This window comes from Trichomycterus rosablanca, chromosome 7 (assembly GCF_030014385.1).
Source record: "Trichomycterus rosablanca isolate fTriRos1 chromosome 7, fTriRos1.hap1, whole genome shotgun sequence".
NCBI lineage: Eukaryota > Metazoa > Chordata > Actinopteri > Siluriformes > Trichomycteridae > Trichomycterus > Trichomycterus rosablanca.
This window is the reverse complement of record NC_085994.1, coordinates 8,065,078-8,080,572: the sequence shown is the minus strand read 5'-3', so window position 1 is coordinate 8,080,572 and position 15,495 is coordinate 8,065,078. Positions and strand designations below refer to the sequence as shown.

The 15,495-nt window shown below is 39.2% G+C and overlaps 1 protein-coding gene across 1 annotated transcript; it reads left to right on the top strand.

Moving 5' to 3' along the window:
* Window positions 1-6,704: 6,704 nt before the first annotated feature.
* On the top strand, window positions 6,705-11,130 carry LOC134317611 (macrophage-expressed gene 1 protein-like). Its single transcript, XM_062998323.1, has 3 exons — window positions 6,705-7,121; window positions 8,221-8,262; window positions 9,293-11,130. The coding sequence occupies exons 1-3, from the start codon at window positions 6,705-6,707 to the stop codon at window positions 10,979-10,981; spliced, it is 2,148 nt and encodes a 715-aa protein (XP_062854393.1). The 3' UTR covers window positions 10,982-11,130.
* Window positions 11,131-15,495: the final 4,365 nt, after the last annotated feature.

Below are 15,495 nucleotides of genomic sequence, written 5' to 3'. Positions count from 1 at the left end.
ACAGCTGCTCAGCTCTACAGATGAGATCAAATGCTTCATCTGATGGCTGGTAAAGAGCACCCCTCTTGAACTCTTTCAGTCGTAGTAAAATGCTGCATTCTCCATCAGGACTCTCATTGTTGCCTGTAATTGCAGCTTTGCATTTCTCACAAACTGTAGAGTTAGTGATTACCTTCTTAACAATGTAGCCTGCAAGATGGTATAAAACACATGTGTCTGTTTTTGTTAGTTCAGGTGCTGCTCTTGAATCCAGTAGCTCCTCCACCCTCAGACCAGGACTACAGAAGCTGTCAGTTGTCTCCAGGAAGTCTGCTAAATGGTCACTTTCATCCTCCTGGTAGCTTCCAGTTTTCACTGTTGACAGAAACTGTCCAACTGTAATTGCTCGCAGTGCATAACTAAACTCCACTGGAGTTGGGACAGGATTCCTCTGTCTAATACAGCTGAAGGTGTTTTCCAGGCAGTCTTGTGTGAATCTGCTTGTCAACACAAACTTGTGTCCCTGGCTCAGCATGTCTTGCTGGATTTCCAGTATTGTTGATGTAGCCATCACAACTCCGGTTTGTACTGGTTTCCAGGTTCCCTTACAACCGATCTTCAGACCACGAAATAGATGGATCATGTCCTGTAGGAAGCTAATGGCTTTTTGATACTCATCTGGTTTGAATTGGCTCAAGGCTGTGATGACATGGCGTGAGGACATAAGATCAAACCAGTGGTCAACTTGCTCTAGAAACCAAGATGTTGTGAGATAAAATTTGGGCCGTTGTTCCTCTTCCACCAGGTACTTGAGGCCAGCACTTGTTGCCTTGCTGAAGACATGCATCGCAGAGCTCACCTTCATTTTTTCGAAGTGGCTGGGTTGAAGTGTTTTTCTGGAAAGATTTGGAACAATTTTTAAAGGCATCCCCTCTTGAAATATTACCAGATCTTGTAATGGACCAATGGAAACCTCATTAGATGAAAGTTTTTCCTTTCCAACCACATCTGGTGGAATGATAAACGTCTGTCCACGGACCAGAGCACTTTTCAGGTTCTTTACCAGATGTGGAACATCTGGCATGAAGTAAAGCCTCCTTTGCGACTGGACTGGATGTGGGACCGATGTTTGATTGTGGTGAACTCCAAAGGACTTCCACATTGCTCGGTTAGGGCTGCCCATGTCTGTTGTGACATTCACCACATGAAGCCCTATAGAGGCTGCCATTTCTGTTATGGTAAGGATGATTGGCCGGTATACTGCCCCATCAGTGGAATTACCACTGTAGTGGTATGCCACTATCTGTTTCCATCGTGTGGTGATTCCTGCCAACATAAAAACACAGGCATGTGTTGCAGCTCCTGTGTGATTGGGTAGCGTCACATCCCCATACACCTTGCCTGTCCCCATATGCAGCTCCACACTCGGAGTGATGGCCATCTCGTCCAAAGTAAGCACACACTCCCTCTCAAACTTTGTGAGGCCATCAGCTTTCAGTTTTAGCATCTCAAATACCTCCCCTAATACTCCTGGCTCCAGCTTAATGTGCTGCATCCTTCTTTGTATGGTTCTTATGTCCGGTAGTGGAATTTGCATTTCCTGGAGCATTTTGTAGCCAGTGGTACCTGCAGTGAAGCGGATTTTTATTGCTTTTTTTACAGTTTCATTTCCCCACCGCATCCCTCTTTTGTTCTTTAGTCCAATTGCTGTAATTTGATCTTTTGTTAAAAATGCTGCAAATTTCTTCTGAATCATAATGTTTTTCTGCCTCAGTGCTGCATTTATTTTTTTCTGCTGTTTCAGTGCGCTCTCTGCTCTTCTTCTCATTGCTCTTTCAGTTTTCAGTTCCTCTTTCAGATCTTGCTGACTGAATTCTGGCTGATTGGCTCCTGGTTCACTGCCTGGATGCTCACTGCCTGGATGCTCACTGCCTAGATGCTCACTCACTGGATGCTGACTGCCTAGATGCTCACTCACTGGATGCTCACTCACTGGATGCTGACTGCCTAGATGCTCACTCACTGGATGCTGACTGCCTAGATGCTCACTCACTGGATGCTCACTCACTGGATGCTGACTGCCTAGATGCTCACTCACTGGATGCTGACTGCCTAGATGCTCACTCACTGGATGCATTTGATGTACTGGAATATCCATCTCATTCACCTCACATTTGCCACAATCTGCACCCTCTCTTTCCTCAAATTCTCCCTCAATTTCTTTAAAAACAATAATGTGCTGATTAACAACATGGCAGGAATGTAGGCTAGACATGAACTGATGTGAAACGAGGAATATTATTAGAAACCCAAATCAGAAAAGGTTAGGATGGTATGGTGAATGTAAATGAAGAAATGAATTATTTGTAAAAGTACTTTTAGTTGGATTTAATTTCATTGCAGACAGTATGCATATGGAATATTTCATGTACAATGGTACAACCCAAATGCCTCCACTCCCACAGGTTTTTAACAGTGTTCTTACACATTTGCTGATAAAGTGATTATCTTCCCCCTATCTTTGCTTCCAAAAAACTTTCCTGGATGCATGCCTTTGTACATGCCTTTAGCGAATGAAATAAATGGAATAAAGCTGTAAAAGATAAAATATCCTTTGTTCATACTGTTTGCAATTCAATACAACTACATACATTTCTAAATCACTGCTTTATTTATTTGCATTTTCCATACCATCCCAACTTTTTCAGATTTAGAGTAGTATATATTACTGAGAGTTCACATGTACAATATCATACCACATGTATTTGTAGCATAGTAGTTGTGGTCACTGGTCACTGCAGTAACTGTTAGCAGTTCTTCTGGAAGTCTCAGTGAAGGGGCCTTCCTCCTCTTAGGCCTAGAGCGATGTACAAATACGGTGGGAATGGCATCAGCCCTCAACTTCATTTGGCCTTTTTTTGTGGAAATGAATTGATCCTCCTCAAAATGTGCCTGCAGAAAGGCTTGCAAGTTCAGCTTCCACACATGCTTTAGACATACCCCATAATGGTCAGTTGGATTTCTAATGTGCTCTTTGTTTAAAAACAAATCACTTTGAAATGTTTACCACAGATAATTTTCTATTTCACTTTACATATAACTTACTTGACATAGTTTTCTGTTATTGTAGTTTTGTGTGATTGTCATGTTGCTTCTGCTGACCATTGCTAACCATTTTTTTCTTCTGTCTCTTTCCTTTGGAAAGCCATACATCTGCATTCCTTTCTCTGACCGATTGGTGCATCCAAATGCTGCACAGCCAACCATGGTACGACAGTGAATCTACAAAATGTTACATGTAGTCATTTTTTTTATTTGCACACATACATTTTTGCTCATACTTCACCATTTTGTCTTGTCTTGTTGTTTCCTCTTACATTGAGGAATTCTTAAATAAATCCCTATATTTGAAACCTAAATTTGTCATTCTCTCTTCTCATGCTATGATCTCATCAACCAGGCAAAACATTGCCGTTTGTTGAGATTGTCATGATACATGCTTATGTTGTACTGTATGTCAGTGTCTTAAAATATAAAGGCTGTGTGGTTGAGCAAGGGTTAACTATTTTCTCACTGAACAGATTTTACATTAGACCTAAGTTACATGGAGAAATCCTGCTTTGTGAACACATATCTCAGAAAATACTGAGGAAAAAATAGTGTCAGATTAATTAATGCCACTAGAGTCTTTTCACCTAAAATGAGTTGATTAATCAAGAGTCTTGTTACAGAAATGATAATAAAACATTAGGACCACAATAAATCATGCTACTTTTACTTTCATACTTAAGTACATTTGAAGGTAAATGCTTTAGTACTTTTACACAAGTGGAGGTAAAGAGTATTTTACTTTCACTACTACTTTTACTGGAGTAATATTTTACCTTCGATATCTCTACTTGAACTCAACTACATGGTTTGTGTACCTTGTCCACCACTTACATTAGACAAAATGAACTTGTGCATATTCATAATGAATTCATTAATGTATTACATGTAGGAATCAATTATTAATCACTCATGAAATAAGAGATGAATTAATGCTATTTCCTGTACCTGCACTATAATGTTAAAGGTTACGGTAGTGTGTTTATCAATCTGTTCATTCAGTGCAGGTAAACCTTATGAATCCAGCCACATGGCTTAGTGTTTAACCAAAATTATTATTATTATGAATCCTCAGGAGAGTGAAGGGAGATTAGTTTATGCAAAAAAAAAACCCCAAAAACTTTAATCTCTGTACTGTATATTGTCTCTAATACTTAATGATATGGCATTATGTAATGTATGCTAATATAATGTACTGTGTGCTAACAAGAACGACCTATTACCAAGTCATTATAAACATCAATCTTCCACTTTATATACCTTCCACTTTATATTGACATTAAAGCAGATGCAGTAAATGTAAAGACAGGTGAAAATACCCAGAAACTGTACAATATTTTATTATTTACCGTTTAATATGTCAGTTACTGCTGCCTGTCCCATATGATAACATGACAGCGCCGGGTTTGTTTGGAACTATTGGAGGATACATGAACCACGTGACCGCGTAGCGGCGAGATCAAGGAGTGTCGCAACTCTCTCTATCTACGGCTCTGGTTAAAACGATGCCAAAAGTCGTCGACCAATCAAAATGTGTTTTCGGCTTCGACCAATGAAATCGCTCCAACTTTCTCTGCATTTTCATTGGTCGGACCCGTTGTAAAGAGAGTAATGGACAATCAACGACCTCAGGTAAGATTATTAATTATTTTAATTTTAGACTTTTTTAGAGTACATAAAATCATCATTTTAAAAGGGTAGAATTTGTTAAAGCTTTAACATTCAGGCATATTCTGACTATACTCATCTTTTAACCTGTATGTCTAATTATATGTCTTGTTGTCTAGGCCTTACTATACATTTTAACCGAATTCTGCTACATATGAATAAACATGCACACAAAAAGAAATAAAATACATGAATAACTAAGTAAACATATAAGCTGCCTTATACAATCCCAATTCCAGTGAAGTTGGGACTTTGTGTAAAACATAAATAAAAACAGAATACGATGATTTGCAAATCCTTTTCAACCCATATTCAATTGAATACACTACAAAGACAAGATATTTAATGTTCAAACGGATAAACTTTATTGTTTTTTGCAAATATTCACTCATTTTGAATTTGTTGCCTGCAACACGTTCCAAAGAAGTTGGGACAGGGGCATGTTTACCACTGTGTTACATCACCTTTCTTTTTAACAAAACTCAATAAGCGTTTGGGAACTGAGGACACTAATTGCTGAAGCTTTGTAGGTGGAATTCTTTCCCATTCTTGCTTGATGTACAACTTCAGTTGCTCAACAGTCCGGGGTCTCCGTTGTCGTATTTTGCGCTTCATAATGCGCCACACATTTTCAATGGGAGACAGGTCTGGACTGCAGGCAGGCCAGTCTAGTACCTGCACTCTTGTACTACGAAGCCACGCTGTGGTAACATGTGCAGAATGTGGCTTGGCATTGTCTTGCTGAAATAAGCATGGACATCCCTGAAAAAGATGTTGCTTGAATGGCAGCATATAATGCTCCAAAACCTGTATGTACCTTTCAGCATTAATGGTGCCTTCACAGATGGGCAAGTTACCCATGCCATGGGCACTAACACACCCCCATACCATCAGAGATGCTGGCTTTTGAACTTTGCGCTGCTAACAATCCGGACAGTCCTTTTCCTCTTTGGCCCGGAGGACACGACATCCATGATTTCCAAAAACAATTTGAAATGTGGACTCGTCAGACCACAGGACACTTTTCCACTTTGCGTCAGTCCATCTCAGATGAGCTCGGGCCCAGAGAAGCCGGCGGCGTTTCTGGGTGTTGTTGATATATGGCTTTCGCTTTGCATGGTAGAGTTTTAACTTGCACTTGTAGATGAAGCGACGAACTGTGTTCACTGACAATGGTTTTCTGAAGTGTTCCTGAGCCCATGTGGTAATATCCGTTACAGAATGATGTCGGTTTTTAATGCAGTGCCGCCTGAGGGATCGAAGGTCACGGGCATTCAATGTTGGTTTTCGGCCTTGCCGCTTACTTGCACAGATTTCTCCAGATTCTCTGAATCTTTTGATGATATTATGGACTGTAGATGATGAAATCCCTAAATTCCTTGCAATTGCATGTTGAGAAACGTTGTTCTTAAACTGTTGGACTATTTGCTCACGCAGTTGTTCACAAAGTGGTGAACCTTGCTTGTGAACGACTGAGCCATTCGGGGACGCTCCCTTTATACCCAATCATGACATTTACCTGTTTCCAATTAACCTGTTCACCTGTGGAATGTTCCAAACAGGTGTTTTTTGAGTATTCCTCAACTTTCCCAGTCTTTTGTTGCCCCTGTCCCAGCTTCTTTGGAACGTGTTGCAGGCATCAAATTCAAAATGAGTGAATATTTGCAAAAAAACAATAAAGCTTATCCGTTTGAACATTAAATATCTTGTCTTTGTAGTGTATTCAGCTAAATATGGGTTGAAAAGGATTTGCAAATCATCGTATTCTGTTTTTATTTGTTTTACACAACGTCCCAAGTTCATTGGAATTGGGGTTGTATGTTTACTTTCCTCTCATTGTCAGTTAGTGACAACGCCTATTTGCATTAAACAAGATCCACCCATCATGTGGTAACAACAGGTTATAATATTTGTGCATCTCAAAATTTGATCATTCTGTCCTAGGCATTATGGGCTTGAAAACAATCTGTCTGTGGGCTCTCTTTATCTTTATCAGAACCGCAGACCTACACCCTTTCACTCATCCAAGCAATGGACTCCGCCAGTGCCGCAAAAATCTTAGTATACCAGCGCTGGAGGTTCTTCCAGGTGGAGGTTGGGACAACCTGCGCAATTTGGACATGGGTCGAGTGATTAACCTGAGCTATTCGCAGTGCCAGACCACAGAGGACGGTGTTTACCTCATTCCAGATGAGATATTTGTTGTTCCGCTGAAGATGAGCAAAGTAGAGATGAACTCTGAGATAATCAGCTCATGGCTTAACCAGACAAGTTCCACTTCAAACTCCATCAATGTGGAAGCTTCCTTCCCCTCTGAGGTTAATGGCAAGTTTTCCAGTGAAAACCAGCGCATGAAGACTAGGGATGCACCGATCCGATATTAAGATCGGATATCGGTCCCGATATTACCAAAATGAGATGGATCGGATATCGGATAATCAGGCCGATCCATGGGTCCGATACGTTCACTGTAGTTCGTTTGCGATGCATGCTAAGCCCAAACAGGACGCGCTGCTGACGTATGGCGTATAACACAAACAAAAAGAGCAACATACAGCGAGCCAAAGAGTCAGCTGCATGGAGGTATTTCACGCTTGCTATGCTAACAAGTTCGATGGCAACATGTTTATTACTCATGTTTAGCTGCTATATTTTATTTTGAATTACTGTTTGCACTAAATATTTACGGATAAGTTTATTTGAAAAAGTTATTTAAGCTACTACTGTTTTTCTCATTGTCAGCAGCTACATTTTGGGTGTGTTCGAAAACCTAAGGAGCTGCCTCGCAGTCTGTCTACATAAGCGGCTGCCTCAGTAGAGAGGATTCTAATAAGTCATCAACTTATAAGTCAGGTTATTCGAATGCACTACTTACACAGCGATTCCATCGGGTTTAGCATTTAGCATCTTGCCATTAAAAACAATGAACTGAGGTAGCACAGCGCTAACGCTAACGTCAATATAACATTTCCCTTCATGTACCGATAACCGTTACATTTCCTGACAAGCTTGAACTTGCAAATAAAAACACTCGGTACAAGTTTATACAAGTTAAAAATCAGTAATATTTTATTTACGTTTGATAATAACTCCATTCGTTTCTCCGCCCCTTTCAGCTATGTTTATTTTTCTGCAATGAATGCTGGGATTGCTTTGGTCACCAAGGCAGCGTCGGATGCTTACTCGTTGAGTGAAAATAACACTGAAATATTAAGATGCCTGTTTATTATTTTATTGACAAATAAATAGCAGTTCAGTACATTTATATCTGTGTTAATTATACTTTGTTTTGCAAACTTAGTAATGTTTAAGTCAATCCTGATGCCTTAAGTCTTTCCCACATAATAAAGTATACGGTTTATTAATTCAACAATGGTATCGGATCGGTATCGGCCGATATGCAAAGTATATGTATCGGATCGGTATCGGAACTGAAAAAGTTGGATCGGTGCATCCCTAATGAAGACCCATCAAGTAACAGAAAATTCTGTCATGGCTCGAGTCCAGGTAAGACTTTCAAATACAATATATTAAACACATAAAACATATGAATTAAATGTAATTAGCACAAACTGTATTTCAGGAATACAATTATGAACCATTTTAAAATGCATTTAATTATAGTCAAAAGTTTACATGCAGACCTTTCACTCATTTGTAGAGAACAAAAAATGTCAGTGCCTATATGAATAGGGTTTATTTGAGTGCACCCATTAAAAAGAGCATAAAACTGTTCACGTGCCAATTTATGGGAACAATGTTCACAGTAAAGCAAGCCTTACACCATGGGCATCAGTATAGGATCAGTGGCTTTCTTCTTCACCCCCAGTGGAATTACCGAATGCTAAATTTCTAGTATATAGAAGCACAGGAGCACAGAAAATAGTGTGAGGTTGGCACAGCTCCAGGGTCCTGGGGACCCCTGTTTTATCCTCATATCTGGTAACTGTCTGTAACTTCAGCTTACTTCCACCTTCAACATTCTAGTACATGGATTAGCAAGATTAAAATGCTCAAAGTAAAATGGTGTCTGATACTGGTCCATTATGAATTCCCTTTTTATTTAATGTTTCTATTTTATTTATGCATTTTCTCCCAATTTAGCATGATTAATTTGTCCTCCACTGCTGGGGGATCCCTGATTGCAGTCAAGGTGGGTATATTGCTGCTCACGCCTCCTCCGACCCATGCACAGCCCTTTGCGGAACCCTTTTTCACCTGTGCCTCTCTATCTGCCAGTCAGGATTTTTACACAGCGTTTGAAGACCCCACCCACATAGTCATCCTGCTCTAGTAGAACCGTGTCTGCTGCAGGCACTGCCAATTATCCCCGCTAGATGGCGCCCAGCTGACTGGTGGCAACGCCGAGTTTTGAACCAAGGAGTTCAGAATCTCGGCTCTGGTGTGCTAGTGGAATATCCCGCTGGGCCACCTTGGCACCGTTACTAACATTTATTGATATTCAAAGTTAATGCTAACAGCAGTTTTTCATAAGGATTGTCTTCTTATAATATATGTAACGATTTGTATTTTGCAGGTGCGCAACCACTTGTACACAGTAAAGGCTTTTCCTGATTTCACCCTGGATGCACGTTTTGCCCGTCAAGCAGAGGAAATCGCAGATGCTATTGAGAACAATCAAACTCGCCAGGCAGACTACCTGTCTGAGAAGATGGTGCTTGATTATGGCACACATGTCATCACTAGTGTGGATGCTGGTGCTGTTTTGGTAGAGGAGGACTATTTAAAATCATCATACGTTTCTGACTCACAATCCTCCTCGTCTTCTGTTTCAACATCAGCTGGAATCAATTTTTTAAACAAAGTTAAATTTGATTTTGGCAGTAAAGATTCACAACAATCATCAGAAACAGCTGCCTACCAGAATAGCATTACATACTCCCTCACAATGAGTCATGGTGGAGCTTTGTTTTATCATGGCATCACTTTACAGAAATGGCAGGAAAGCACACTCAACAATCTAATAGCTATTGACCGTAGTGGACTACCCCTGCACTATTTCCTCAATTCAGCTACGTTTCCAGACCTTCCACTTCCAACAGTAAATAAAGTAGCAAAGTCTGTGAGCCAGGCCATAGAGCGATACTACAATATTAACACCATTCCAGGGTGTGTTAATCAAGACTCCAAAAATTTCAACTTCCAGGCCAATGTAGATGATGCTTCTTGTGAAGGTCCTAACACCAACCTTAGCTTTGGTGGTGTTTACCAAATGTGCACCCCACTGTCTTCTGATGGAGGTCCAATCTGCCAGGAACTTTCTGAGAAAAATCCAGCAACTGGTTCATATTCTTGTCAGCAGCCATACACGCCTACTCTGTTGCGCACTGAAGTGATAGAAAGGCCATACAACAACTATGAATGCCAAAGGATATGTGAGTCATGTTGGTGGTTTTCCAAATGTTGTGATCAAGTGTGTAATAATGTGTATCGTGTTAGACGTGCACAAGTCAAGACATATTGGTGTTCCACTAGTACGGTTGCCCCAGAATTTTCTGGGTATCTCTTTGGGGGTCTGTTTGGCCCTAATTTACAAAATCCTCTGACCAGATCTAGATCTTGTCCTGCAAATTTCTTTGCTAAAAAATTTTTGTCTAGCGGCACTATGATCTGTTTGAGCAGTGACTATGAGGCAGGAACAAAGTTCTCTGTACCTTTTGGAGGCTTTTTTAGCTGTGAGGCTACAAACCCACTTGCAAAAAGCCAATTGCGCTGCCCACCCAAGTTTAGTCAACATCTTTTTGCCATAAGTGATGGATGCCAGGTACTGTACTGTGTTCAGTCAGGTATTTTTACTGGTGGTGAGTTACTCCCTGTCAAATTACCACCATTCACAAGACCTCCAGTGATTAGCATGTTAGCCACCAACACTGTAGCTGTGATGACGCAAGGAGACAAAGCTTGGGTAAGAATCAAAGATACAAAAATGTGGAAGGTGGCAAAGCCTGAGGACATTGCCAGAGTGTCCCAGATGTTTGATGATGACTCCGCTCATTCAAAAGGTGTTACAGTTGGCATAGTCATTGGTGTTCTAGGCTGGATTGTTGTGGTGCCAATCATAGTGATAGTGTTGCGAAAAAGGAAGAGAACCAGGGGCTACGAGAGGATTCAAAGTGCTGGACAGTGTGAGACTAGTTTGGAATGTGAGATAGAACAACAACCTGATAATCAGACTAACAATCCTACTCAGAGTCTCTTGGCTTAATGTTCCCGTTTTATTTCAATTGTTGATTTCCAGTAAATTTTTGAATAATATGGTTTAAAGCAGAGTATTTACCTATCAATTACTTCAGTATTTTATAAATAATCTGAATTCATTTACATGTTGTGGTTACTTTAATTGGAATTGAGTCAGTGTAGCATATTTGTATTACATTTCCTTTAATAAATGACAAAACATAAAAACTTTGTGGTTCATTTTGTCTGCAATGACATAAAAGTCACAGTACAGTAAGAAACATTGCGTTTTTATTTGCATTTTCCATATTCTCCCATTTTTTTTCTGGTTTGGGGCTGTATTGCAGAATATTAGCATGCATATGTAATGCATATACAGCAGAAATTGTTCAGTATGCAGACACACTCGAATGAAACGCTTTCATGTATTTTTGGCGCTCGATGCATCCAAAATAGAAAAGAGATACAATACCTCCCCCTGCTGTCTAAAACAACACATTACAGCAAATCAGTAAATACGTCAAAGTGAAACTTTAGTTAATCTGACGATTTGACTTCTAGAAGTTTCTTAATAGCAGAAATGTTCACAAGTCACAAAATACGAGTCCGAGTCAAGTCACAAGTCTTTAGGCTGGAGTCCGAGTCAAGTCACTATAAGTCAATATAATCTACACAAAACATATTTTGGAAATGTAGCGTAAAAATAAACAAATAATATGTAAGTTCAGATAAAAAACAACAACAGATCAGCAACTGTATTTTGCAGTTTCACTTAGTGCCTTTACTTTCCTAGTCATTGTGCAAATGAATGTAATTTCTGTAACAAGAAGGTACCAGTTAAAAGCTTAAACTGATACGTTTTGTTTTCACTGCAAATTACGGCACAGCGGCCAAAATCCAAAACACAGCAAAAAATCATACCCACTGCTTACCTTAGCTTATGTTCTTCCAGATGCTATTAAATTTATAACCACATGTCCCATTAGTAATATAATCCGTTATTTTGTAAATGTGTGCTTATAAGTCATTAACTACATGACACACACAAGTCATTTTTTGTGAGTCACGAGTCATTTGAAACGACTAAAACGTCTTTCCCCGTGATAAAATCATAGCAGTAACGCATGGTCTCGAGTGGCTTACGAGTGGCTAACGCACACACAGCGACCAAAAACGGCGGTCAACATAAAATATAATAAAATACAACATTCAATTTATAAATGTGTTTATTTACAAAAACACTTACGAAAAGCATTCTTCCATGAAATCAGATAGTCCGTTAACAGTGTTGCTAGGCAACATGAGGGCGAACATAACATTCACAATAAACATTCCTCCACAAACACTATTACACTATTTCTTGGACGAAACTCCCGCTTAATGATCAGGATTACTGTTTATATTAATCTGGACATTTCCATGTATAGTACATGACTTAAAATAGTGTTCAACCAAGTTTGTACTTTTTCTTTTCAGTGGCGTATTAATATCCTCCTGACTACCAGCAATTCAATTTTGTCCTTTCTAGAGGACATATTTAAACTTGAATATCACCCACACCATGCATACTACTGGGCTAACTCTTTTTGTTCTTTAAAGAGGACATTTAGAACTTTTAAATGATACCAAATTTATGGGGGTGGGGTTTGGGGAACTGCCTCTTGCTCTTTAAAAAATATGGCATCCATCAACACAATCACCTTTTATGGAAAGAAGAAAGGTAAATGCTTAATAATTATAATTGAGCACATTTTGTCTTAAAATGTTGTTTTATTATTTTATATGAATATCTGAAGGACACTTTAAACCATTTCCTAAAGTAATACAACTATATTTTACCATGATAGGAGAGTGTTTAAAAAATGTCCTCCACAGTGGACATTTGTATTTATTACCTCAATTTTGTTCTCAATTTTTTCAACTGAAATGGAAGGGATTCACTGTCAGAGGCAGAGAGAATTTTACTGCAGATTGTTGATGAAAACTCAGATATTGAGTTGTCTGATGAGGAAGAACAAGGTGCAGTGTTTGAGGCAGATGATAAAATTAAGATAGGACAAACAGAGGCAGAAAAGTCAGAGCAAGTAGAACCGTCCACATCCAGTTGCTGTCCACTCTGGGTCAGGACTACAATGGTACACATTGACTTTGTATTCTCAAGGTATTATATTACCATTTACATTTACACATATACATTTTTACTTACATTTTTTAAGTCACAAAAACATTTATTCCGCTAATTCGTTGTAAAGATGACTGTGAAAGAAACTTATATTCTACCTTTATTATTTTCTTAAAATCTAACCCTCAACTGAATAATCCTCCTATTCCTATTCAGAATAATGATGCCATAACACACCAAAACTGGACCCCAATTAATTATTTTGAACAGTACATTGATGATGGTGTGTCAAATGGCTATGTGCACAAACCAACATGAAGTCCTTGTGTCTGAAGCAGCACTAAACACCAATCCTGAAAAATTTTAGATATTCTTTGGCAGTTCTGTTTACATGGCCTGTCTTGGGTATCCAAATATTCAGATGTTTTGGGCCTCTAACACCAGAGTTTAAATAGTGGTAGAATCCATGACCAAAAATTTATTCTATAAACTAAGGAATTCCTAAGGAAGATTGTCAATAATCTTGATATTTCCAGTGAGGACAAAAGCAGACCTCTTGTGGAAAGTCAGGTCTCTTCTGGACAAAGTAAGGCAAGGATGTCTAAAAGAGCCTAGAACAGGAAAATTGTCCATTGATGAGCAAATGATTCCATTTACTGGTTGCTGCCCAATTCGCCAGTATGTACACGCCAAACCATACCCTACTGGATCAAAGGTGTTTGTCTTGGCCACACCAAGTGGCATGGTCTTAGATTTTGTGGTTTATGAGGGTAAGACCACCTTAAGAGTCACAGGGGGATGGGGCATTGGAAAAACAAGCTCTCCTTCATTTGCCAGAGACCGTTCTCGGAGGAACCCACCTGTTTTGGAAAGGTTCTTTACAACTTTCAATCCCCTAGACACCCTGATGGAGAAAAGGTTGGCAGGTACTGGAACTCTCATGAAGAACAAAATTCCAAAGGAGTGCATCACTATAGGGGATCAGGCCATGAAAAAGAAAGAAAGCGGGGCATCTGTGATAGTCGTCAGAAGAGGTTCTGAACATTCTTTCATCAAGTGGTTTGAAAACAAGCCAGTGGTCATGACATCCTCCACCTTATCTTAGGAATTTATGTACAGTAATTATTACAATTATGATTCAGTTTCATATGTACCGTGTTCTGATGTCCACTGCAGTGGACACATTATATTTTTAAAATAAAAACATTTTTAAAAATAATTTTTTTTTAAGTATGCTTACTGACTTCCAGACAATGTGGGAAATAAAAAAAACAAAGAATTGGGAGACATTTTTTTCCCTGGTAGTCAGGAGGATATGGAATGATGTGAGGTGGTCATAGGTGTGCGTATATCGGGGATTTTACAACTGCTTCAAACGTGGCTCAGCCAATCAGATTTTAGGACCGGAACTATACGTTTTATAAATTAAGCAATAGAACACGAGAGGGAGTGTGTTAGATCATCACAGCCGTGATGTTATTCGCGATAACACACAACCTCGAGTGTTCTATTGCTTTTATACAACAGTTTTTACAAAATAAAGAAAGAAAATAAATCAAAAAAGCCCTGAATTTCATAATAAATATGCTTTAATATTGACAATACCTTCCGCCAAAAAGTAGTTCCACAACAGATTAGTTGCTGCTATGCAACGGTTAAAATTCCCTACAGTAGGCTAAAAAAGGCATAAAGTTTAACACTACAAAACAGACATCCCAAGTTGCAAAAGTTCATTTCAGGGAGGTAAGAAGAACAAGAAGTAGAAGGCAAGAACCTCCAAAGGGAAAAAAAAGAAATAAAAAACTTCTCGCACACAAAGGATATGGGTGATAACAGAACTTTTAGGAGCTGCTAACTGGGCTATTAAGCTAACTGTTCGCGTTACAAACACATTAATGTTCCCTACATAGTGCACTAGATTGTGTATCAGATCACGGATTTATGTTTCCTACATAGTGCACTGGATAGTGAATTAGACAATTGGTTATGTTCCCTACACAGTGCACTAGATTGTATATCAGATAACGCATTCATGTTCACTACATAGTGCACTAGACAGACAATTGGGGTGTGTTCGAAAACCTAGTGAGCTGCCTTGCTGTACTACCTAAATAGGCAGCTGCCTCAGTAGAGAGGATTCTAATAAGTCAATGACTTATAAGTCAGGTTATTCAAATGCACTACTTAGACAGCGATTCAATCGGGTTTCGGGTTTCGCGTTTAGCATTTAGCATCTTGCCATTAAAACCAATGAACTGAGGTAGCACAGCACGCTAACGTCAATATAACATCTCCCTTCATGTACCGATAACCGTTACATTTCCTGACAAGCTCGAACTTGCAAATAAAAACACTCGGTACAAGTTCATACAGGTTAAAAATCAGTAATATTTTATTTACGCTTACGTTTTAACTCCATT